General features: G+C 36.4%; 1 protein-coding gene across 3 annotated transcripts; it reads left to right on the top strand.

Moving 5' to 3' along the window:
* Positions 1 to 2070: 2070 nt before the first annotated feature.
* On the top strand, positions 2071 to 11380 carry LOC103833661 (transcription initiation factor TFIID subunit 1). Of its 3 annotated transcripts, XM_009109736.2 has the most exons (21): positions 2071 to 2294; positions 2800 to 2903; positions 2988 to 3050; positions 3159 to 3201; positions 3367 to 3624; positions 3701 to 3792; positions 3899 to 4073; positions 4347 to 5442; positions 5546 to 5751; positions 5862 to 6099; positions 6200 to 6536; positions 6891 to 7082; positions 7231 to 7323; positions 7471 to 7677; positions 8011 to 8217; positions 8346 to 8829; positions 8905 to 9104; positions 9174 to 9284; positions 9364 to 9420; positions 9506 to 10627; positions 10712 to 11380. In XM_009109736.2, exons 1-21 carry the CDS (start codon positions 2255 to 2257, stop codon positions 11066 to 11068), a joined length of 5682 nt encoding a protein of 1893 aa, XP_009107984.2. In that variant the 5' UTR covers positions 2071 to 2254; the 3' UTR covers positions 11069 to 11380. The 3 variants fall into 3 exon arrangements, with proteins under 3 accessions (XP_009107984.2, XP_033132252.1, XP_033132253.1); XM_033276361.1 differs by lacking the exons at positions 2071 to 2294; positions 3159 to 3201; XM_033276362.1 differs by lacking the exons at positions 2071 to 2294; positions 3159 to 3201 and having other exon boundaries at positions 3878 to 4073.
* Positions 11381 to 27772: the final 16392 nt, after the last annotated feature.

Below are 27772 nucleotides of genomic sequence, written 5' to 3'. Positions count from 1 at the left end.
CAAGTTCAGTCTCAACGCTTCCAAGAAATGCGCCACCTCAGAACCAAGAACGGTAACTCAAGCACTAAAGGATGAGAAGTGGCGTAAAACAATGTCTACTGAGTATGATGCACATATTCAATATGAGATTTGGGAGTTGATTCCTCCACATTCGTCTCAACACTCGGTTAGTTGTCATTGGATTTACACAACAAAATATTTTGCTAATGGCGAGGAAGAAAGACCCAAGGCTCGCCTTGTGGCTCGTGGCAATACACAACAATATGGAGTAGATTATGGAGAAACATTCAGTCCGGTCATCAAATCTACTACGATTCGACTTGTTCTGAATATTGCGGTGACAAAAGGATGGCAACTTAAGCAGTTGGATGTAAACAACATATTTCTACAAGGTGAACTTCAGGAGGAAGTTTACATGACGCAACCACCCGGCTTTGTTGACCGAGATAGACCAAATCATGTCTGCAGACTGAAATAACCCATTTACGGCCTGAAACAGGCCCCCGTGCTTGGTACATGGCTCTCAAACTACACATGATCGACATTGGCTTTCATAACTCCTTGGCGGATACATCTTTGTTCATCTATACCGCTGGAGAACACATCACTTATATCCTTGTTTACGTCGATAATATAGTGGTTACAGGAAGTGATGCTCGTCATGTCTCCTATGTTCTTCAGTCCTTAGCATAACAGTTTTCAATTAAGGATCGAGTTGATCTTCACTATTTTTTGGGTATTGAGGTCACGCGAACGACCAAGGGATTACACCTAATGAAACGCCGATACATTCTGGATTTTCAAACACAGACCACCATGCTTGATGCCAAGATTGTCTCCACGCCAATGGCAACCACTCCCAAATTCACACTTCATGGTGGTCCAAAAATGTCTGATGCATCTCAATATCGATATGTTTTTGGGAGTCTTCAGTATCTGGCATTCACCCGGCCTGAGATCTCGTTTGCGGTCAACCGATTATCTCAGTTCATGCACCAACCTACTAACACTCATTGGCGTTATTTGGCCGGCACAACAAGCCATGTGATTTACATGAGAGCTGTGTCGCCTTTGCTACTACATGGGTTCACATATGCAAATTGGACAGGTGATGGTGATGACTATGTGTCTACGAATGCCTACATTATCTATCTCGGCTCCACACCAGTCTCATGGTCTTCTAAGAAACAGAAAAGAGTAGCAAGATCATCAACGGAGGCAGAGTATAGAGCTGTAGCCAATACATCATCGGAGGTTCGGTGGATCTGCTCGCTTCTTCAGGAGCTCGGGATCAAGGTTCCTGCAGCCCCAATGATATATTGCGACAACATCGGAGCCACTTACTTGTATGCAAACTCAGTCTTCCACTCCAGGATGAAACCTATTACCTTAGACTATCACTTCATCAGAAATATGATACAGCTAGGCATGATCAGGGTCTCTCACATTTCTACTAAAGATCAGTTAGCTGATGCTCTTACCAAACCATTGTGTCGTCAACAGTTCATTCAAGCAACATCCAAGATTGGAGTCACAAGAGTACCTCCATCTTGAGGGGCATATTAAGAACATAGATGTAGATATGGAAAAGACTCTGATGTAAATAACATTAACCTAGATTAGCATCCTACGCTATCTATATATTGTAATGTGTTTACCTCTAATGAGAATTACATTCTCAATTAATATATATATGGGATTTGGTTTGCACATAGTTTTACCAAATCTAATTTCTATTTAGTTTTAGTTAGTTGGGTTTTACCAAATTGAACTTGTGATAATATGAATATTATTACCGTTAAACTCATACGAAAGAACTCCGTCCATTGGTGCAGCTCCAGTAATCATGGTATCGGTGTTGGAGTCGCAATGATTCTTGGTATTGTATCTACCTAGCGGTGTTGATTATATATCACATTATCAACTAATAGTTATAATGGAATGGAGATTATTTTCTTTTTTTTGGGCAAATGAGATTATTTTCTTTAGGTTAAAAATCAGGTGAATCCAGATTTTGATTGGGTGGATGGGTAACTAAACAAATATTAAGTTTTATGAAGGGTAAGATTGTAATTTTCAGGTGTTTTAGTTAAAAACAAGAAAAATAGAAGAAAAAAAAGATTTATAAGAGGAGGATATTTCAGCATTTCTTTTTTATAAATGGTTACGGACGGATCTGGGAAGGAAGAAGCTCGTTGCCTTGCCGTCTCTCTCCCTCCCGATTTCTCGACCATTGCAAAATTGAAGCTTTGACATGGCTGAATCCAACGGGTCCCATAACGAGACTTCCTCAGGTAATCCTCTAAGCTTTTGCTTTCTCAATTATCTACGCGGAGACCTTTTAAATCGCCTCATGACTCTTAGGGTTTTCAATCTTAGCTTCTTCAACTGCAAAGGAGTAGCCTTTTTTTCTTATTTACCGAAGTTTGTTGCTTGCTTGTCGAATTTTGGATTAGTACAATATCTCAAACTAACTAGACATGAGCTTTTGGAACATGCAAGTTCGGTGCCTTTTTAGGTCGGCTCATGACGTTTTTTTTTTTAATTTTGGGTTTAGCTTCTTCAAGTGGAAATGAGTAGCCTTTTGTGATCCTTGGACATATATTTAGGATTCTTTATAAATTGGAAGAGGGTTTGTGGGATTGTAATTGATGAATAGATGGGAAATGATAGTTTTATTAGAGAGAGAGAGAGAGAGGCTAGGGAGACTGCAGCCTTACTAGATGATAGAGAGAAGAAGCGGGTCATAATGATACCTTGGCAGCTCAGCTGGGTTCATCTATATGTTGTCCTTTGCAGATGACGAGGAGGAATATGAGGACAGCAACAGGGGTTTTAACCTGGGCTTTATCTTTGGAAATGTTGATAACTCTGGCGACTTGGATGCTGATTACCTTGATGAGGTTATCTCTCTGCTTTCTTGAATTTAAGATACCTACTTTATTAGCTGGCTGGTGCCAATGATAACACGTTTCAACTTTTTACAGGACGCCAAAGAACATCTTTCTGCATTGGCTGATAAGCTGGGTTCATCTCTACCAGATATTAATGTAACATCCTACGCACTCTCTAATATTTTGTTTCTTTAAACTCAGTGTTTTTAATCACTTTTTTTGCTGTACTGGGATGCCAAAAATTGGGGATTCTAAACTCAACAGTTATTGGCAAAATCTGATCGTACAAGTGATCCAGCTGAGCAAGGTGGTGCATATTAATCTGCGTAAATCATATATAGTTATTTTACGGCCTATGTTTGAGATCTTCTAAATATGCAAGGAGCACTTCGCATAGCAGTTACATACTGATACTATCTGCTACCAAGTCCTGGTCATCAGCTTTCACTGACTGTGATGATATGCTGTGTAGATTATGATAGAAAAGCTGAGGATGCTGTTGATTATGAGGATATTGATGAACAGTATGATGGGCCCGAGGTTCAAGTAGTTAGTGAGGAAGATCATCTGCTGCCCAAAAAGGAATATTTTTCCACTCCAGTTGCTTTGGGTAGTCTAAGTTCTAGAGCATCTGTGTTTGATGATGATGATTATGATGAGGAAGAAGAAGAACAAGAGGAGGAGCATGCCCCAGTTGAAAAAGCTCTTGAGACTGAAGAGAGCGAACCAGGTTTGCAATTAGAAATCTTCTGTTAAGATCCCTCTTGAGCTACTGGTTATGAGACAGAAAAAATATTGCTTTGCAGTTGTCGCCAAGGAAGACAAGACCTTGGAGTATGAAAAGGAGGTTAGAATCTTGGAAAGCGAGGATCATATGGACACAAACGGTGCCCAGGAGGTCAGTCCCCCCACATCCCCTAAAGGGAAATTGTTTCTGAAACAACGTATCTATTTTCTGCTGTGGGATGATTTTGTTCTGTTAGTGATCTCATCAAAACATTCAGGAGGAGGTTGATGAGTTCCTGGAAGGTGCATTGGATGAGAAAGGCGCCACCCCATTGCCTACTTTATATGTGGAAGATGGTATGGTCATATTACAATTCTCCGAGATATTTGCTATCCATGAGCCACCACAGAAACGGGACAAGAGAGAAAATAGATATGCCTCGTATAATAGAGGTATGCGATCTGAAATGTTTTTCGTATTTAATATCTTCTCAAACCCTACTAAGTTTTAAATTTGCAACACCAAATAAAATTCCCCAGATGTTAATAGTATTTACCTCTCAATCACTGTAACTCTCATGTGTCTCAGTCTCTTCTTGCCGATCATGTACTAGATCTGTGTAGTTGGTGCCATTGAAAATATGTTCTACATCTGTTTCTCTTTTTTTTTTCTAAGCAACTTCATGTGAAAGTGGAACTGTTGCATCATAGCCTTCTTCCGTACAGATAAATACAAATCAATGGATATCTCTGAGCTTGTTGAAGATGATGAGGAGATACTCCTGAAGAGCCATGGTGGGATCGATGATGATGCAAACCAAGCTGATTTGATTCAGCTAGATGTTCCCTTTCCAATTAGCGAGGGCTTACAGCTGGTAAAATCTAGCACAATTGGAGGTATCACACCTGAATCAAGAGAATTTTCCAAGCTAGGAAGGGATTCATGTATCATGGGTGAACTGTTGAAGCAGGACGTAATAGAAGATGATTCCTCTCTGTGCCAGTCTCAGTTATCAATGGAAGTTTTTCCTCTCGACCAGCATGAGTGGGAACATCAAATTCTTTGGGAAAATTCTCCTGAAACTAGTGATAATTCTGGGGATAGCTTCGAATCTAGACTTGAGTCACTAGGTATGCTGGTTCAAGGAACAAATTCAGAGACAGAACAAGAAAGCTTGAATGTGATGAACTCTGGAGAGCAAGCTCAAGCTGAAAAGAATATGCTTGTGTCTTTTTCTGCCAATCTATTGGAGTCTTTTGGCTCAAGAGGTTCCCATTCTGGAAGCGAGTCCACTAACAATCGTCGACATCATCCACAACTGCTAAGGCTAGAATCCAAGTCGGATGAGGATCATCTTAGTGAAAACGACATTACTGGATTGGAGAATATGAAGCGACCTGAAAGCAAATCTCGCTTCAGCAAACTTGCTTTGCAAAAGAGGGATATGGGGGATGAGGCATGGTTAGATCGTATAATATGGGAATCAGATAAAGAGTTGAGCAGGTCTCAACTAATTTTTGATCTTCAAGATGAGCAAATGGTCTTCGAAATTTTGGATAACGAGGAAACCAAAAATCTTCAACTTCATGCTGGAGCTATGATTGTATCCCGGTCTTCAAAATCCAATGATGAAATCCTTCAGGAAGGCTGTGAATCAAACTCTGGCTGGCAATTTAATATTTCTAATGACAAATTCTATATGAACGGGAAAAGCTCCCAGCAGCTGCAAGCAAACACTAATAAATCCGGTGTTCATAGTTTGAGAGTTTTTCATTCAGCACCAGCAATTAAATTGCAGACAATGAAGAACAGATTGAGCAAGTAAGTGGTCACTCTAATTTTGGATTCTTAAAAGTTTGAAGATTGGATGTTTTTACATCTATTTTTAGTGTCTGTTAAATTGTTTTGTGTTAACTCATTACAGTAAAGACATAGCAAATTTTCACCGGCCCAAAGCTGTGTGGTATCCACATGACAATGAGCTAGCCATCAAGCAGCAAGGAAAGTTACCCTCCCGAGGAGGATCCATGAAAATTGTAATTAAGAGCCTGGGGGGTAAAGGAAGCAAGCTACACGTTGGAATAGAGGAATCTGTCTCTTCGTTAAAAGCGAAGGCTTCTAAAAAGCTAGGTTGTTTTCTTTTTGTCTGCCGCATTATGGCGTGAATTCTAATTGAAGAACACAATATTTTATTGGTTTCACTGACAAGTGTTGGTGCTCAATTTCTACCTGTTTTGCAGATTTTAAGGAAACTGAAGCAGTCAAAATGTTTTATATGGGAAAGGAACTTGAGGATGAAAACTCTCTCGCTGTACAAAATGTTCAACCAAATTCTTTGGTACATCTTGTGCGTACCAAAGTACATCTGTGGCCATTGGCACAAAAGCTGCCTGGCGAAAATAAAGCTTTGAGACCTCCTGGGGCATTCAAGAGGAAGGCTGATTTATCTACTAAAGATGGCCATGTTTTTTTGTTGGAGTAAGAATGTTTTTTTTGCTCTTGTAGATAATTTCACCTGTCTGTCAGCAGGAAAAGACTCGTATTGGAAGTCACCGTTTCTTTTCATTGATCTGTGTAGGTATTGCGAGGAGAGGCCGTTGATGCTCAGCAATGCAGGAATGGGTGCAAATTTGTGTACATATTATCAGAAGTCATCCTCAGAGGATCAACGTGGGAACTTGTTGCGCAATCAAAGTGACACCTTAGGGAATGTGATGATTCTGGAACCTGGAGACAAATCCCCTTTCCTTGGGGAGATACAGCCTGGTTGCTGTCAGTCATCTGTTGAAACAAACATGTATAAAGCACCTGTTTTTCCGCATAGATTGCAGTCAACAGATTATTTACTGGTCCGGTCTCCCAAAGGGAAGCTCTCTCTAAGGCGTATTGACAAGATAGCTGTTGTCGGACAACAGGTTTGTCTTTCGCAAGAATTGTCTCGTAGATTTTTTGTCCAAGGAAGGTCTCAGTGCATGTCTATATATATACATAGAAAATTAGAAAAATAACTTTGTATGTTTCGTGCTTTTGATTTAGTAGCGCAATAGAGGAGCTTAGTAGCCTGAGTGTATTAAATTCTATTATCATTTACGTTACCGCTTTTACCTTTGCTACTTTCGTTGGTACTTTGGCGTTAGTGTTTAAATGTGAGATGCTCATTTTAGTCTGGTTATGAGTTCCACCTGCATTATAATTAATTGTGACATTCTGCAGCTTATTTTTTTTTTTGGTTTCATAAAGTCGGCATGCTCAGATTATTTTTTTCCCAGGAACCTCGCATGGAAGTAATGTCTCCTGGATCAAAGAATCTACAGACTTATTTGGTGAACAGGATGTTGGTTTATGTGTACCGGGAGTTTATGAAGAGCCACTCAATTGCTGCAGATGAGCTAGCCTTTTTATTTTCTAACTTAACAGATGCAGTTGTCAGAAGGAACATGAAACTTTGTGCCGGTTTGAAGGTATATTATCAAATTCTCACTTCTGCATAAGTAGCATCTATAGTTGCACGCTTACGCTCTCTCTTTTTATTTTTATTTTTATTTTTGCTTAATCATGCTTTGTATCATAGTATCATACTTACCCCTTACATAAATGTACAAAATGCAGAGGGATAAAAATGGCCAGCCTTGTTGGTACAAGAGACCTGATTTTCAAGTTCCACCTGAGAATGAACTTAAAAAGCTGGTGGCACCAGAGCATGTTAGTTTTCCCTTTGAGTTCTTTTCATGGTTGAAATATGCCCCGTCTGCTTTCCACTATTCAGAGTTGCAGTTAATAAGCTTTGGATTGATATTACCAGAAATATACTCTTTAAGATGCATGGTTTTCTATATTTTGTTGGCCTAGGTGTGTTCCTACGAGAGTATGCTAGCTGGGCTGTACCGGCTCAAACATTTAGGGATCACCCGGTTTACATTACCTGCCAGCATATCAGCTGCATTGACTCAGCTCCCAGACGAAGCTATTGCTCTCGCTGCTGCATCACATATTGAGAGGGAGTTGCAGATAACGCCATGGAATCTGAGCAGTAATTTTGTTGCTTGTACAAATCAGGTAAACATCACTTATCTATGTTGAGACTTACATAGCCAGTGAGTTCTATATATATATATATTTATATTATGTTAGGAACTTAGGAGTTACGGTTGAGTCAGCCATAATCCGTAAAGGCGTGGTTTTTATATATATGCCAGGGCTGAGACATTATTAGTACATTCATATCAACACTAGAATCTATTTCATCTCCATGTACACTAGTTTTGTGAAAAGTGTTTCCGAATCTTGTCAGTGGAATTGGATTTGATGCTTCTGATCAGTCCTTGCTCATACCTTAGTTTTACCTTTCCGATGCTCACATATCTGGTTTTCATTTGTGGATTTGAGTAGGATAGAGCAAATATAGAGCGTTTGGAAATTACTGGGGTTGGCGATCCATCTGGACGGGGTCTAGGATTCAGCTTTGTCAAAGCTGCACCAAAAGCACCAGCTGCGGCCGGGCATATGAAGAAAAAGGCAGCAGCTGGTCGTGGAGCCCCAACTGTCACTGGTACAGATGCTGATCTTCGCAGATTAAGCATGGAAGCAGCTCGAGAGGTATACTTCTTTATTTCAGATGTCTAGGAACCTTAAAGGACATCGTTCTTACAAGTTTCCCTTTCCTTCTATAAAGTAAATCCAGTGAAAGTCTTAATTAAGATATGGTTTGGATGATCTCTTTTTAGGTTCTTATCAAATTCAATGTTCCTGATGAGATAATTGCTAAGCAAACTCGATGGCACCGTATAGCTATGATACGGAAGCTATCAAGTGAGCAGGCGGCATCTGGTGTTAAGGTTGACCCTACAACAATAGGCAAGTATGCCCGTGGGCAGAGAATGTCTTTCCTGCAGATGCAACAGCAGGCTCGAGAAAAGTGTCAGGAGATTTGGGATAGGCAACTTTCTTCCCTTTCTGCTTATGATGGTGATGAGAATGAAAGTGAAAATGAGGCCAACAGTGATTTGGACTCCTTTGCCGGAGATCTGGAAAACCTGCTTGATGCTGAGGAAGGTGGGGAGGGGGAAGAATCTAACATATCTAAGAATGACAAGTTGGACGGAGTTAAGGGTCTCAAGATGAGACGAAGGCCATCTCAAGTTGAGACTGACGAAGAAATTGAAGATGAAGCTACTGAATATGCGGAGTTATGCAGATTACTGATGCAAGGTACGTGTGTGGCATTTGTGCTATTAACTAAAGAACTTTTTGTCGGCGCATCACTGACTTTGATGCTTTAATTAGATGAGGACCAGAAGAAGAAAAAGAAGAAGATCAAAGCTGTGGGAGAAGGAATGGGGTCCTTTCCTCCTCCACGTCCCAGTATAGGTTTTCAAATTGCGGAGCCTGTAAGAAAGGCCACTTTCATTGACAAGAATCCTATAGCCACCCAACCTGATGCATCTTTCTTAGTAAATGAGAGCACCGTCAAAGACACCAGAAATGTCAGTACAAGTTTGACTCTTTGCCTTTTTCTGATTGCATGTGTTGACAACTTGTATTTTCCCCTCCAGTGGCAGGTTGATAGCCCTATTCTTAAGACCCCCAAAGGTAAACAGGTTAAAGACAATGGCAATTCTTTGGGCCCGCTTAAGAAAGTCAAAATACTTAACGAAAACCTAAAGGTACAATTAAATGAGTATAACAATCTATAGTTTTTATGGTCAATTCTGAAGTTTTGCCTGTTCTCGTGGTCTAAACTAGGTATTCAAGGAAAAGAAATCGGCCAGAGAGAATTTTGTTTGTGGAGCCTGTGGTCAGGTATATCTGTTTATTTGTGACTAGATTATGAATCTAAACTTTGCTTGTTTGAAAGGAATGTTTGATTATTTATTTTCATGGACAGTATGGGCACATGAGAACCAATAAACACTGCCCAAGATACAGAGAAAATACAGATCCACAACCCGAAGGTGTAGATATGGAGAAGTCCGTGGGAAAACCAAGTACTTCAGAACTATCAGGTCAGGCCAAGATTAAACCTATCAAGAGCAGCAAGGCTGCGCCGAAAAGTGCAATAAAAGTCACCGTAGATGCAACTCCCAAGGGAGATAGTTCCACTTCCAAAACTGGGGGTCTCCCTCTGAAGTTTAGATATGGTATCCCTGCTGGAGCGATGTCAGATACACTTGGTTCAGAAGCTCCAGGAAGTTCTGAGCAAGCAGCAGTGTCGGACATAGACACTGGGACCAAGACCACATCTAAGATCAGCAAACTCAAGATTTCAAGCAAGGCAAAACCTAAAGAATCGAAGGTTGAATCTGACAGACCTTTGCCTACATATAGCAGAGAGAGAGGGGAGAGCGAATCTCACAAGCCTTGTGTCTCTGGAAATCAAGCTGCCTCAAGCAGGCACACTATATCTATTCTGCAACCATCGTTAAGCATGGATAGAGATCAAGCTGAATCTCGTAGGCCTCACCTGGTGATACGACCGCCTACAGAAAGAGAACAGCCTCAGAAGAAACTTGTAATAAAACGTTCGAAAGAGATAACTGATCATGACATGAGTAGTCTTGAAGAGAGTCCACGGTTCGAGTCCCGGAAAACAAAAAGAATGGCAGAACTAACGGGTTTTCAGAGACAGCAGAGCTTCAGAGTAGCAGAGAACTCTCTAGAGCGGAGACCAAAAGAAGACAGAGTATGGTGGGATGAAGAGGAGATAAGCAGGAGAAGAGATTATGATGATATGAATGTAACAGAAGAACCCAACGAGATAGCTGAGATCAGGAGATACGAAGAGGTACTACGGAGTGAGAGGGAGGAAGAGGAACGACAAAAAGCGAAGAATAAAAAGAAGAAAAAGAAGATGCAACCCGAACTAGTAGAAGGGTATCTAGAAGATTATCCTCCTCGAAGAAACAACAACGATAGAAGAGGCCGGAACGTTAGAAGCCGGTATGTGTCCGACTTTGAAATGAATGGTGCGGATTATGCACCTCAACCCAAAAGACGCAAAAAAGGAGAGGTAAAACTTCTCTTTGCAATTCATGTGCGTTACGTATTAAGCTTCAACTCATCTCTGTGTGTTCTCTCTCGTCTATACAAACAGGTTGGGCTAGCAAACATCTTGGAAACCATTGTGGACACACTAAGACTCAAAGAAGAAGTGTCGGGGCTCTTCTTGAAACCGGTTTCGAAGAAGGATGCTCCAGACTATTTTGATATAGTGAAACGCCCGATGGATCTGTCGACAATCAGGGATAAGGTACGGAAGATAGAGTACAGAAACCGCGAGCAGTTTAGACACGATGTGTGGCAGATCCAGCTCAATGCTCATCTTTATAACAACAATGGGCGTAACCCAGGGATACCGCCTTTGGCAGATCAGTTGCTGGAGATTTGTGATTACTTGTTAGAAGATTATGGAGATCAGTTAGCAGAAGCAGAGAAAGGTATTGATAGATAGATCCCACTGACTGAGAGAGTGTGTTTTAAGATAGTCATTCCTCTTTTATGCCATAAAAAAAAGAAGTGGGATTCTAGCTTTAGCTAATGATTTGTATGGAAAAAAAAAAGAAACATTGTCATGTGCTGTCTGTGTAAAGGTCAAGTAAGTAAAAAGAAAATTGTTTTCTTTTTTCTATTGTTGTTTGTAAAATTTTGAGGTTTTCACTAAAGTGATGATTGTGGTATTAAATAGAACTTTGAAAGATGATGTGTTAATGTCGTGTATAAAACTTTGTTTTCATTGAGAATTTGAGAATAGGCCTTTTGTTAATTATTAATTTCTTATCCCCTACCTAGTATTTAGTAAAATTGGAGTTAATTGAGATAAATTTGCCAATCTATCTTTGTTTTGGTCGGGAGTATCCTTCATGGCGCTTCTAATACCTTAACGTCGTCTCTATTATCTCTTCTTCGACATTTGCTGTGTATGATTCCTTGTCTTTATATTTTAAGGAACTATAGAACAAAATATTTTTTTATCAAAATTGACATGCAACAAAAGTAATAAATATTTATTTCTATTTCTTTTATTTGTTCCTATTCTTTTTTTTTTTTCATATTCATTCATATTTATATTTTAAATTTTAATGGTCATGTAATCTATAAATAGCAACATTCAGTGATAAAGGTCAATGAAAGCATGGTTAACATAAACAGAAGATTATCTTTTACATGGTCTTGATTGTTTGTTTGCGTTTACATTCGTTTATCTTTTCTAAGGGTGGGCATATCGGTTTAGTTTCGGGTTCGGTTTGGGTTCGGTTTGGTTTGGGTAATTTGGGTTTTGTAAAACTAAACCCAATTAAAACCATAGTAGCTTTGGTTTGGGTTCGGTTTGGGTTTAGTTTGGTTCGGTTTAGTTCGGTTTGGTTTATATTAAATTCAGTTTGGTTTTGATTTAGTTCGGTTTGCTTTATTATGGTGTAGTTTGGTTCGGTGTAGTTTGGGTTGGTTATAAAATATGATGGCATCAGTTTTACTAAAAAATCATCAACTTATAAAAGATAAAGAGGGAATATAAACTTTGTTAGCTAAAAAATCCATTACTAAAGTCAAAAACAATGTATCCAAAAACTAAATACCAAATATGGTCCAACTGAAAACAGATCTTCACTAAATTATAAAGCCGAATAAAAATCAAAAACCCAATTTAACTATAAAGAGAAAGAAGAAAAATCAATACAATCTATTCTTTAGGTATTAGGATTAGAGATAAATATATAAAATAGTTTTATTTAAATCATATTTAGAATTTTTTAAAAATATATGGAAGTTAAGAAAAAATGGAAAACTAAAATTTACAATATGTTAATATACATATATATATATATATATTTATAGATAAAAATATATTGGATAATCGGTTTGGTTCGGTTTGGTTCGGTTTAAACCCAAACCAAACCAAACCATTCGGGTTGAGTAAAACATGAACCAATTGGGTTATGTAAAGAGGACGGTTTGGTTTGGGTCGGTTTAACTTCGGTTGGTTTGGTTCGGTTCGGTTCGGTTTGGGTTTTTTGCCCACCCCTAACTTTTCCTTAAGATTTCATTTATTAGGAAAAGATCTGCTAAACATAAATGGATAATTCTTGTTTACGTTTAGAGTATTTTCTAAGAATTAGTTGAATTCCCATTTATTTGTTTCATTATTTAACGAGTAAGAATCGGTCCTTTTCTAGTAGTACTAGATTTATTTGAAAATATCTTTGAATTCCTTTTTTATAGGATCGTTTTGCCATACAGTTGAATCTTCATTTTGTATATAAAAATGTTTAAATTGATTTGACAAAAACATTAGCTCTTTCTGTCAATTAACGTCTATTTTGAAACTTTGATCTAGATCTAACATTTGGTGCCAAAGCTTCCACTATAAAATGAAGCTCTGATACTAAATTGTTAGAAGTAGATAAAAGCTTTAATGTTGATGTAAATTGGTCGAAAACAAGAAATGAAAAATGTATTTAGATTTATTTTCCGATTATTACCGGATTTTGGTGCATATTCCGCGATGCTTTCATTCTGATAGGAATATTTTGTAGGTTTATCATTAACTTATTGTTCTTTGATTGTATCTTTTGATGAATTTTTATTCAGTGAATGCTGGAGCGTTATGATTCATGAACGTAAACTGAGTCTCCTGTGAATAAAATCTTAAGCAAAACGTACATATTTCTTTTTATTTTTATATATTAAAATATAATGTTCTCTGCATGCTGTATATTATCATTTTTTGACTAAGAAAAATATAAGGACCAAGTGTCGGGGGTTATGTTGCAGATTCTTGGTGTTAAACAAGACGCCTTTGAGTAATCTTGCAGCTTTCAATGTATCAACGATCGATGCAGTAGAGACAGGCCACGTGGATTCTAAGAAGAAGATTGAGATAATAGTGTTACCAAAAAAAAAGATTGAGATAATAGGAAGTGGTTTACAAATATGGAGTCGAGTAATTATTGTCAATTGATGTGTCTTGTTAGAGCTTTTTTTTTTTTGGTCAACAGATGTTATTAAGAACAAGGTTAGATCATACAATACCAACAGATAAAATAACTTTCCGTGGTTACCTAAACTAGCAGAAAACAGGTATATTTCCGGGCACTAAAACCCACTACGGAACATCATACAAGCATTGAAACAAACGGCTAACTTAAGACAAGTAACTAACTTCCAAACCTCTAGAACAAGTTTCACAATTACATGAATGACAATCTTTTTAGAGAATCTATGCCAGCTGCTTAACGGGAATACCCTCGGCCAGACCACCGCTAAACCACCTCCTCCTAGAACAACGAGGAAACACCTCAAGTACCACACGTAACCAAAAATTCATACACCGGCAAGTAAGAATCAATCTCGGATTCAGTCAAGCACTCCCGGAAACGTCTGGATCTCTAGCTACTATTGAAAGCCTAGTTATGAAGCCACATATACAACAACAAAATCTCCACGAGATCTGAAAGAACCACTAGGGGCAAAACATATCTAATCCGGAATATAAGAGCTGGCCATGAATGGCATAAGAATGGATTAGATAGAAGCCACAGCAAACTCTACACGTACAGTAATCACCTATTGCCTTCAACAAGACAAGTCTAGAGGCGAAGGAGAAACACAAAATTAACCGGACAAAACAGATCGGGAGTGAGATACGAACTCAAAAGCTTTGTAGCTAAACACATCGTTATCGATAGATCCTTGAACTTTTAGTTTAAGCACCCACATCAATCTGAGACCCAAGGCGATTTGGAACAAGTGAATCTTCTCCCAAAATGAAGTAGAAGCTACACACCGACAACAGATGAACAAAGAACAAGACAAAAGAGGAGATTTGGACCGCCGCTGGTGCTGAGAGAGCTACCACGCGCCTGTCTAGGAGAGAAACACAAAGACGATGAAGAGCGGCCGCAAAAGAGTTCGAAAGAAAAAATAGGTTTTTGTTAGGTTCCTTCGCATACAATGTTTTAAAAATAGGCAAGAGAGCTCGAAAGAAAAAATAGGTTTTTTAGGTTTTAAAACAAACCTCTTCTTTGTTTTAGAGCTTTTATATTATATAAAAAATAGAGATGTATTAAAAATAGTCTTAGCTAGCTGAATAAAGTAAACCATTCCGTGATTAACATAACAATTAAATTATGTTGGATCAAGACCAAGATGACTTTTGACATCGGAGGTGATTGGTAGTTGATGTAGGTGCTGTCAACGGTCTTATTTATTTCTACAACACCAAATTCAGAGCAATCAAGCTTTAATTTTTTTTTTAAACCACATCTCTTGAAATAACCTACAGCTGTACAAGTGCTCTGCAGAGCCAAATATCCAAAAGTGCTTTCCATAAAATTCTACAACAATAAAATCTAAACCACAACAAAAAGTCTACAGACTTTTTTCTACAGCAAAAATTTTAAAGGTACAACCATTACCAATCGTTTTGGTTAATTGCTTCCATATAAAAATTTTGAAAAAAATTAATCGGTTATATATTGTCACAAATCGTTAATACAAAGAAAACTCATCTTATTAAGATTTTGATAAAATTGATCATAGTTAAATATTTAGATATACAAGTTCGTATGATTTATGGCATTTATCAATATGTTGTATTTTTATATGAATAACCATATCTCTATAATATTATTTGAGAAGTCAGTTTGCTATGTGTCGCTCTCACGTTAACTCTCACGATGGTTGATTACACTGATACCCTTAATGAATTAACTTATATTTAAAATACTATTATTTATTATTTTATTTAGTTTCCTTTTTAAAAAAATTCGAAAAATATACACATAAAATAAAAAGGAAATTTTTATAAAGTTAAAAAAAAGAATTGAAAAACGAAAATATATGTATATATAATATGATTTCATAAAAAAGGAAAGTTCACAAAATAGTAATATTAAATTTAATTTTTTTTTAAATAACATAAAATATTATTTTGAACTAATAAAATACTTTCTTTATATCTATATTTTCGTAGATGAAAATTATAAATTTCTATATAACATGATTTCATTGAAAACAATTTACACATATAATTTTGATATTAGAAACAGAAAAATTATTTCTTCTAAAACATAATTTAAACAATACAAAAAAGTTCAAATTAATAAAAATATTTTTATATACCTATATTATTAGATGATTACATAAAATAATTAAGTAACATAAACTAATATATGTTTAATTATCTAAAATTATTTACAATTAGTAATATTGAAATGTTTTATTTATTTTTCATAAACTTAGTTGACTATAATATCTTTCAATTACAGCAAAAAAATATCGATAACATATATTTTACTTATATAATATTATTTTAAATACAATCACAATTTTTTTTACTGCTTATTTTTAAGAGTTTCATAAATTTAGTTGACTATAATATCTTTCAATTACAGCAAAAAATATCTATAAATTATATTTTACTTATATAATATTAGTTCTAAATACAATCACAATTTTTTACTGCTTATTTTTAAGAGATATTAAAAAAAAAACTTAAAAAACAAATTCTAAAATACACATCGTTTGATCAAATAGTTACAAAATAGTTTAATGAGGTAGATATATTATATTTTTTCATTATTAATGTTATTTTTTCTTAATATTAAATATGCTTTTAAATTTTATGTTTTTGTATTTGTGGAACTTAATAAAACCATAATCAAAATACCAAAGCAAATCTTAATTCTCATTTTAAAGATTATTCAAATAAACTTTAGTTTCCAACTTTCCATTCAATAAATCAAAGGCATAAAGTTATTTAGAATTTTTAAAATATTTTATTTATTTTAAATATTGATATGTGTACATTAGCTTTCAAAAATGTATCAGCTCCTTACGCATGTCATTTCGTATTCATCATCCTTTATTTTCTATTATTTTTTAAAAAAACATCAACATATAATTTGATAAATGTTATGAAAATACATGCACATTTGACTTAATTATAATAAAAAAAATAATTATACTTCATTTTTAATTTGAAAGAATATATGTAACTCAATATACTCACAACATGAATGATTCGACTAATCCAACTTATATCTAAAACCATAGATTTAACTACAATAAGATTATATAATTTTATAAGAATTGTAATTTATTTTATAAATATAAATCATAGGACAACTCAAAAAATATTAAAAATGAAAATAAAATATTAACCAACTGTTACAATTTAGTTCTTTTGTAAAATTTATATATATATATATATTAAGAATATTATCGTTTCGTTATATTATCGTTATATTCTTTTGAGACTTAAGAATATTATCGTTTCGTTATATTAATTTATGTAATTTAGAATCATACACTTTAGTTTATTTATTTTTATTTCATTCTAAGCACAATATATCTTAAGTTATACATAATCTTCATAAAATATATTTACATATCTAAGATAACAACCACCTAAATTTAAATAAGAAATTAATCAAAATTTTAATATATAGAATAAAAAATATTACAGTTGAATTCATATATGGAATCTAATTTATCCAAATGATAACTAAAGCGACTAAAAAACAACAAAACCGATTAGATATAACATATATAAAAATTAAAGTAATATAATATTATTAATATAAATGATGTATATAAATTATAAATTAATTTAATATTAAATGTAAGTAGCAATCAATTATTATAATATATTTACTTTAGAAATATTTATACCTGTGCATGAGCACGGGAAAATCACCTAGTGGTAATTAAGTAATAGGACAAAGATTTTCTTATCATTGTCAAGACGAGTAAGAAAACCTTGTTTTTATATACAAGATAAATTTAAAATATTTGTATAAGTAACCATATTGATACTTTACTCATTTACAATAATTTTACCTTTGTATAGTTCTTTCGAAATAATAAAGTGGAATGCCTCAAAAATAAAATAAAAATCATAACGTCTTGTAAACACGATCTGGTAACAGATCAAGATCTTGTCAATTCTTAATTTTGTCCCATATCGACAACGATCAAAAGAGAATGAATCAGGGTCTTTGTTATGAATAAGGAACCGCTTCCAATTTCTCTTTCGTCCAAGTCTACGTCCAAGTCCACCATGCTAGTAGTCTAATGGTAGGTAATCAATTAATATCATTTTAAAGCTTATTGTTCGTTATTGTATTTATCCGTGGTTAGATCTGGAGAAGGAAAGGTTGGAGTGTCTGTACGAAAATTTTGAGTTTCTCGAAGGGGTGTTCAATATGGTAAAACTGAACCGTACCGAACCGAACCAAACCGAAATAGACAATATGGTTTGGTTTTGGTATATACCATATAAACCGAATGGATATAATTTTATAAGAACCGTAGGATTTGGATATGGTTTGGTATATAACCGATTAAACCGAATAAACCGAACAAAACCGATTAAAAGTAGAAACATGTAAATATGCATCTATTTTATAATAATACATAAAAATCTATTTGTTACATAAGTTAAATTTGTGTTAATAACTACTACCATAATTTTATAGTAATAAAGAACCTTAATATGTAAAACACTTGAACTATAATTAAATAACAATACATCGAAATTCAGATATCTTATTTTTAAAGTCTTCTTTTGATCTTTTTGCTTTATTTTAGTCTTCACTAAATTAATATTAAAATTATTTTGATAGACAATAATTAACAGAAAATTTTCACAACTTTTTTTTATCTGTAAATAAACAGAGTTTCGTGTTCAATTGAAAAAAACATGATTTTAATGAACACTAAATATGGAAGAGTGAAAAAACTTTTTTTTCATGTTTCTGTTTTGTTTCATATTTTTATTTTCAAAATTTCAAGATTTCATTTTAGTTATAGATTTGATTATTTTATTTGATGGCAGAAGCATTTTTACTTTTTTGTTCATTTATTTGAAAATGTAATATATTTTTAATAAACGATTGTGTTGACAATATAACTTTAAAATTTATATAATATGATCTCAAACTAAATAATTATGTTTTTTGGTATAAAATCGAATAAACCGAAAACCGACGGTATATAAACCGAATCGAACCGAAGTAAATATGGATTTAGAATGGTAGTTATATTTTACTAACCGAAATACCGAAAACCGAAAAAAAACCAAACCTAAACTGAACCGATATCCGGATCGAACACCCCTGGGTTCTCGTGATCGAGATCTCTAAAGCAAAAAGCAGATACATGTCCGAAATCTGCTCCTTTTGATTATTTATACAATAATTATTTTCTTTTCAGTTTATTTGTTGTTAAATTAAAGAAATTTTGCATGAATTTGCACCTCCAATATATATTTTGAGGACGCAACAGATACGAGATGGACTCCAAGAACCTTGGAGTCACCGGAACTTAGCTGAAGCTGAATGTCTAGTCAGAGTTAGGTTTGGACGGACCGATGACAAGAATCTTTCAGAATCTAGATTGACACTACCATTTAAAAATGATCCAACAGATAATTATGATTTCATTTAATTATTAATATGATTTATTATTGGTTTAACATTAGTACTGTCGACGGCCCACACAACGACCGAACCAAACATCCCCTATATATTAAAGGAGAAGCATTTTTAAAACTTACCTTAAAGGATTATTGGCAATGTGTGTGACGTGGTTTTATGAGAAGTTTTTATTTAGCAAAACGCTTAGGTGTCATGCAGAGAACGAGAACGTTTCTCACCAAAAGTTTGAATTTAATGCAAACAAAAACTTTCCTTAAAAAAATTACATACGAAGTTTACGAACGTGAAGCTGAAGGTTTACGTCGAACACTTATAAAAAGTATCGGGTCCCTTATCGCTAAAAGACTCATACCTTTTGGCTGCTTCATCTCTTACAACTAGACGAGTCAGAAACAGAGGATCCCATACCAATATTACCCGGACCTTCTCTCCTTAGCAGCGAACAACGATGTCATCGTTCTCTCCTGCGTTCTGATGATCAGACGCACCACATGTGAACAGAGAAGTGATGAAGGCTCTTGGGAGGAAGGGGATTACAATCAATGTGGGACGAGGAGGGCTGATTGATGAGATGGAGATGGTTAAGTGTCTGGTGGATAGTGTGATTGGTGGTGCTGGTTTAGATGTGTTTGAGAAAGAGCCAGGAGTTCCTGAGGAGTTGTTTGGTTTGGACAATGTTGTCTTGTCTCTACATGCTGCTATGGTCATGCCAGGGTCTTTGGACAATATTGTGCACCTTTATTTAGCTAACGTGAAGGCGTTTTTCTCGGACCAGCCTTTGATTTCCCCGGTTCGGTTAGATTGAAAGATCGTCCGGTTTGATCAAAGGGGCTAATAATCAAATTTATTTTTAATTGTTGCACGATATGGTTAAGAAAAAAGAAAGAGAAGTGTATTGTTGATCAATGATCATTGACTCATATATAGGAGAAGACAGAATATTAAAATCAAAATGTTAATGTGTAACTGTTGGAGCGATCTGTGGAAGAATTAAATAAAATTTTAAATTACTTTAAGATGAAATAATGAGTAACTTAAAATTTGTAAACCGTAAATTCATTATTTCATCTTAAAGTAATTTAAAATTTTATTTAATTTTTGCGTACTTTAAGTACATTATAAAGTTTTGTAGATATTAAGTACATTATAAGGTTTTGTAGGAGAAGACAGAATATTATAAAGCTACCGCGAATTGAGATGGGTAATGGTAAGTTTTTATTCTTCTGAATATTAGTAATCCTGCCAGAAAAATGTTATTCTTTATGATTAGAACTGAATTTTTGAGTTTAATAGGCCGCTTCAGGCATCTAACAACAATTGAAGACTGTTCGGATATTTTATTTGATCCTCGGATTTCTGAAATAAAGTACCTCAAATCACTGTGAGTTTATTATGATTTCAAAATATTATTATAGCAACAGTGAACATAATTAGTATTATGTTAATACTATTGATGTTAAAAAAAAATATTTACTTTCAAGATTCCATTCCGCGCATTTTGAGTCGACTTCAAGAGAATTGAAAACTTTAATTTATTATCTTATGCAAGTTTTATGTTATTTTGGGTTTTTTTTTTATTTTAAACTAATTATTTGTTTTAGAGGGTGGAATAACCTTCGATTGCTTTTATTATGCAACTACATTTTCTGAATTATGAAGCTATACTTTATTAATTTCACCCAGTTATGTTTGTTTGTAACTACGTTTTTCCGATTTTTATTTGTTAAACCCCTAAGTACATAACTACTACAACGTGATAGACGAAATATAAAAATATTATATTCCAAAGTTTCTTTTCAAACTTGCAAATACCGTATACACTACAAGAAAACACAAGTTTTACGAGGGCAGTTTTCCTCGTTACTTCGTCGTAAAAGCAGTGTTACGACGAATTAGCGAGGAAACCCGTTTCGTCGTTATACGTTTGTCGTAACGCATATATCCTCGCTAATTCGTCGTAAGTTAGCGAGGAAATAATTTCGTCGTAAAAGCGAAGGAGGATATTTCGTCGTAAAGACCACGTAAAGATTCCACGTAAGGACGTCGCTAAGTTTCCTCGTAAATACCACGAAAAACTTTCCTCGTAAAACCCACGTAAATAAATACTCGTAAAATAAACGTAAATACCTTGACAGCTTTCCACGTAAAGAAAACGTAAAAACCTTGATAGATTTCCACGTTATTTCCTTGTAAATGTTTCCTCGTAAAAACCACGTTAAACTTCCACGTAAAGAAGCCGCAAAATTAGCTACGAATTTACTTCGTTTCATTATTTTATAGAAATATAAAAAATTATAATTATAAATATAATTTAAATTATTTAAATTATTAATAAAATTAAAATTCTAAAAAAATCAAAACCAAAATATTTTATATATAAATAAGTTTTGAATTCATAATACAAGAACCGAAATTAAAAAGAACTAAGGGTGGTCGTTAATTAATCGCCTCGTAGAATTCATCACTCCTCGCCTGAACATCCGCCTCGGCATGTGAGTCGTCGGTCGGTGACTGGCCTGGGATAGGATTTTGTTGTCGCATGGTCCTCAACAAAGTCGCCCATTCCGGATTTGTGGCCGCTACAACGTCCAAGAAGCCCTCGAGTCCACCCATACGAGATCGCAGCTGAGTAGACTCTCTACGCAGCTGAGTAGACTCTCTACGCAGCTCTTCGGACTCCCTACGCAGCTGAGAGACTTCATCATCCCGTCGCTGAACATAAGACGATGTCGCTCTCGGAACATCGTTGACGGAACCAATCCCCAACGTCCGTCCCTTTTTTTTAGGGACAACCTTAAAAACAAAAAATAAATTTTGTTAGTAAAAATTTAAAGTTAAATTAAATGAATATTTAAAAAAATTAAAATTTTAGAAAATTTACCTCCTCGTAAAGCTTATCCACTTCAGGTGTGGATAAGGTGACGGGTAATCCATCGGTGGACTGTTGGGTCAGCTGGGTCTGGCGTTCTTCAACCCGAGCAGCCAAATCGTTGTAGATTTGCTCGGACTTGCCATCTATAAATCGGCCCGCCTTGTTCTTGTGGATCCTCTCGTAAAGTTGCATAAGAGACGGGAATTCTCCCGTCTCTTTGGCCTAAAAAAACATTTAAGAAAGTTGTTAATTAGAATATATATAAAAATTTAATATAATTAAATTTTTAATTACCATTTCCAAACGGACACCGGCGTGGGGTTTTTGGCCCGTAGTGTGAAGCATCGGCCCGTTCCCGTGCTCATCGACTGTGTTACGGGAGTTAGAGCAAGACTGGGCGATTCTAATGGAATCAGGAAGACGCCAATATCGGATGAGGCCATCCCAGACATCCGTAGTGAGCTCAGCGGGTTTGCCACGCTCATACCCCTTCACGATCCAGTCACCCTTCCAGTTGGAGACCGTGTCCAACAAGCGAACTTTCGCCTTCGCGACAAACTTCTTCCTCACCCTCTCAGTGATCCCCAAGGCCCAATTATATTTTTGCTGTTGGAAAAAATAATTTATAATTAGTTTTTCAGAAAAAAATATATATATAAATAATAAAAAAATTTAAAGATATATATTTAATTAATAGAACTTACAGCGTAAATTTTGAACCACGTCTTTCTGACGTAGTGGGGCGTCGTTTTCCAGTTCGGATGTGCCATGGAGAAGTAACCTTTTATCGTGTCGGTTACGTCCGATGCAAGACATCCGTCAATCCCCCACCTGAAAAATACAAATTTAAAATATAAATTATTTTTTAAAGTTATAAAAGAATTTAAAAAGAATAAAAAAATAATGAAACATACCATAAAGTTCCGTCCGGTCGGTCGGGGTCGATGACTGGTAAACCTTCTCTGCCTGGCAGACGGAGAATGTCCTCTACGGTGTACTGCGAGTAAGGAGCACTCGGAGGCACCATCAAATCGGGATGAATCTCGGCCGCGGGCATCGGAGGTGCCGGCATCGTAGGAGGCACAGGAGGAGGAGGCATCTGGGGAGGCACGTGAAGAACCGATGGTGCACTAGAAGAAAGAGATCCAATGACTCTCTGAGTGTACTGAGTCTCGGGGACAGTCTCCTGACCCGAAGAACCGGGAGCTGAAGAAGACGACGGGTCTAAACGACTACCCGGCTCACCGAACATCTCTCTGTAATGGGCAGTAAGTCTACCTTTTCGAACCTGAGAAAAAAATTTAATTTTTTAAATTTTCGTGAACATATACTTCCCAACATTATCCACCTAATCAACACTAAATAACATAAGATCCGTAAACCTATCTAAATTCCCTATACTAACCACCTAATCTATCCTAAACTAATCAAACTAGAGAGGAATTAGAGAGACTTACCATTGCTACGAATTAGGGAGGAAGTGGAGAGGAAGTGGAGAGGAAAGACGGAGCGAGCTCGCTCGGGATATATATAAGATTACTTGTCCTCGTAATTTCCTCGTAAACTTACGAGGAATTACAGAGGCCCGCGTTTTCAGTTACGACGAAATAGCGACGAAATACAAAGGCCCGCGTTTTCGTTAACGACGTTTTTACGACGAAATGGGTTACGACGAAATACAAAGGCCCGCGTTTACGTTTTCCAAACCCCATCTTTATTTCCATTCCAAACCACAATTCCCACATTTACTTATTTATAAAACAAACTCCCACAATTTCTTATTCATAAAACAAACTCCCACATTACCTTATTCATAAAAGAAACTCTCACATTACCTTATTCATAAAACAAACTACACAAAATCAAATACATCAATCGGATACATCGACATTCTCGTCATCACTAGAAATATCATCATTTTCATTAAACTCGTCTTCTACAGCTTCGTCTGTGGCATCATCGGTAAGATCTTCGTATTCGTGATTATGCGGATCAATGAGAAGGATGTCATCAACTTCTTGTTCAGGTTCCTCGACTTCATTTATCTGTTCTTCTTGCAATGGTGGTTCTTCTCCACTGATGATTCGTCCTCGAGGTGTAACTTTGATCACTGCTAACCAATTTATACCCGAATCTCTCATCCGAGGGTATGGAAGGAAGCTAACTTGGTCTGCTTGTGAAGCTAAGATGAAAGGCTCGAATTTGTTGTACCGACGTCCACCGTTGACATCAACTACACCAAATTTGTTAGACCGAACACCTCTGTTGACGACGGGGTCGAACCATTCACATTTGAAGATGACGCATTTCAGCTTCAGGATCCCTGGAAATTCGACTTCAATAATCTCCGTCAAGATCCCGTAGAAATCTGTTTCCCCTTTCACACATATTCCATAGTTACTGGTCGCCCGCTGTCTACCATACTCATATGTGTGAAAAGTGTAGCCTCGTGTGAAATACATCTGTGATGTGGTGACCTTTACAAGTGGAGATTGAATTACTTCGTGTAACCACTTAGGATAATCTGCATCGTCGTCATAATCAACCTGCAAAAATAAAGAGAACATTAAAATACAAATCATGTATGAAAAAATAGTTTGAGTTATAATACCTGATTCCGCAACCACTTAATGAAGTGCTGATCTTTCCTTTTGTCTACGTCACTTGTGGATATACCAGGAAATGTTTCTTCGACTTGAGAAACAAATAGGCTGTAAAATTAATCACATTTCATAGGAATGAATCTCTTGCAATTATATAATTAATTATATGTGTTTTGAAGTGTCCATATATGTTACCTTTCAAAATAACGCATCAATGGATCCTCGCAATTGAGTAGAATATAGGTGTGTGCACTATGAGCGTCTTGTTCACTCGACCACCAAACCTCTTTAGACTTCCCACCGAGTCGTCCAATCTGGCTAAAGATGTCTGGAACACCAGCAACTGCATATGTTGGCACAACTCCACCATCATCATATCTTCTTGGAGCTCTTCTACGGGTACGTACTTTTGACGCAAAGTAGTACGATGTGAAGTGAGAAACTTCTTCCGTCAAACTTCCAGCAATTATAGAACCTTCAACTTTGGCGAGGTTCTTTGCTTTTCCCTTCAAATATTTCATGGCTCGCTCATACTGATACATCCATCCGTAATGTACAGGTCCACGAAGCAATGCTTCATATGGGAGGTGGACAGCTAGATGCTCCATGACGTCAAAAAATCCAGGAGAAAATATCTTCTCCAAGTTGCACAATAAGATGGGAATGTTCTCCTGAAGCTGTTCTACAACTTCTTCTTTAAGAGTGCGTGTGCTCAGATCCCTGAAAAATGCTCCAATGCCTTTTATATTCCAAAAACAATTAAACACATTGTTAGTCGTATATTATTTTGCAAACAAGACCGTTATAAAATTATTGTGATATAAAACACTACGAACCTGCAAGTGCTTCATGTACGTTTGTTGGAAGTAGCTCCGCAAATGCAAAGGGCAGTAGTCGTTGCATAAAGACATGACAATCATGACTCTTCATCCCAGAGAACTTTTGACCCTTTTCAACACATCTAGAGAGATTTGAAACATACCCATCGGGGAACTTCACTTCTGATGCCACCCAGTTGAACAACACCGACTTTTTTTCTGAAGACAGTCTGAATATCGGAACGGAAACTTGTCCATTGCTTTTAATATGTAACTCGCTTCTTGAGCAAATATCCGGCAAGTCCAACCTCGATTTTATGTTGTCTTTTGTCTTCCCTGGGACATTCAATATTGTATTCATGATGTTCTCAAAGAAATTCTTCTCTATATGCATCACATCGAGGTTGTGGCGCAGAAGAAGATCCTTCCAATATGGCAACTCCCAAAATATACTCTTCTTGTGCCAGTTGTGATGAACACCGTAAGAATCAGGCATATTACGAGGGACATGCCAATTACCACCCCAACGAACTGTTTCGTTAGCTCCGTAGTAGTCGATTTGTGCTTCAATTTGTTCTCCAGTTAGATATGGTGGAGGAGTGTCTCTCACAACCCTTTTGTGCCTAAACAAATTCTTGTTTCTTCGGTAAGGATGGCCAATGGGAAGAAATCGACGATGACAATCAAACCAACTTGTCTTCCTACCATTCTTCAGTTGAAACGCATCTGTCGTTCCATTACAATATGGACAAGCTAATCTCCCATGTGTAGTCCATCCAGACAACATCCCATATGCAGGAAAGTCACTTATGGTCCACAAAAGCATAGCTCGCATCGTAAAATTCGTCTTCGTTGAACAGTCATACGTCCTCACCCTTGTTGACCACAAATCCTTCAACTCTTTTATCAGTGGTTGTAGGAAAACATCCAGGGACCTTTTTGGATGGTTCGGACCAGGTATCAATATCGTCAAGAATAGCAACTCCCGTTGCATGCACATCTCCGGTGGCAGGTTGTATGGCGTAAGAAAGACTGGCCACAATGAATATTGTCTCCCTGACATTCCGAACGGACTAAATCCATCTGTGCATAATCCGAGATACACATTCCGGCTATTGCTAGCAAAATCCGGATGTACTTTGTTGAAATGTTTCCAGGCTCTTGCATCTGATGGATGAGTCATCTCACCATCCGTCTGAGTATGCTCGGCATGCCATCTCATCTTTGCAGCAGTCTGCTCTGATTGATACAATCTTTTCAATCTGTCTGTAATTGGTAGGTACCACATCCTTTGGTACGGTACCCTATTACGTCCCCGTCCTTGCGGCTTGAATCGTGGCTTCTTGCAGAATCGACATACTTCTAGCTTCTCATCATCTCCCCAATAGATCATGCAATTGTCGATGCAGACATCTATCATCTCCGAAGGCAACCCAAGACTATAAACTAATTTCTGAATCTCATAATAAGAATCAGCAGACACATTGTCTTCCGGCAAATACTCTTTAAACAAGTCCGCCCATTCGTTCATGCAACTTTCAGGTAGATTGTGATCAGTTTTAATATTCATCATTCTAGCAGCCAACGACAATTTAGAGAGACCTTCTCTACAACCACTGTAAAGTGGTTGATTCGCCGCGTTTAACATTCCGTAAAACTTTTTTGCATCTATATTAGGTTCTTCATCTTCATCATGAGCTACGAATGCATCAGCTACCATATCATGAACCCTATCATAATCTACCATCTCCTCCTGATGGTAACTATGTTCATTATGCAAATGATGATTAACCGGTTCTTCCTGAAAATTGCTATTACTACTACTAGCTTCATTCTGATCATAATTATAACCTTCCCCATGTTGAAACCAGATATAGTAATTTGGCGTGAAACCTCTATTTATTAAATGCTTCCAAACATTTTCACGGTTTGCCAATTTCGAATTGTTGCATTTCCGACAAGGACAGAACATCTTACCACTTTCTTGGGCGAGCGGTGTTGAATCTGCTTGGTGCATAAATGTCTCCAGCCCCGCAAGGTATTCTTTCGTCACTCTCCCGTTAGCATCTCTATGCATATACATCCAACTCCGCAACTCGTAAATAGTCCCAGAGCCAGCCATTTTTTTTTCTTTCACGTTTTTTGTTGTTGGTGTGTTTAAAATGATGTTCCAACATCCATATTTATAGAAAATTTCGAATCTGGTAGTTGTAATTTTACTATGAAATTACGACGAAAATTAATTGTATGGCCAAAAAAAAAACGTGAGCCACCTACCAAGTTGGTGGATTCAAAATGTCCTCGTTAAGTACACGTAAAATATTTCGTCGTAAAGCACTCGCGAAATTTACGTGGCTTTTACGAGGAAAAACTATTTCCTCGTAAAAGCCACGTCAATTTACATCGTCTTTACGACGAATATTTTTT

The sequence above is a fragment of the Brassica rapa genome, chromosome A08 (assembly GCF_000309985.2).
Source record: "Brassica rapa cultivar Chiifu-401-42 chromosome A08, CAAS_Brap_v3.01, whole genome shotgun sequence".
NCBI classification, from domain to species: Eukaryota; Viridiplantae; Streptophyta; class Magnoliopsida; order Brassicales; family Brassicaceae; genus Brassica; species Brassica rapa.
This window is presented reverse-complemented; position numbering and strand designations above follow the sequence as displayed.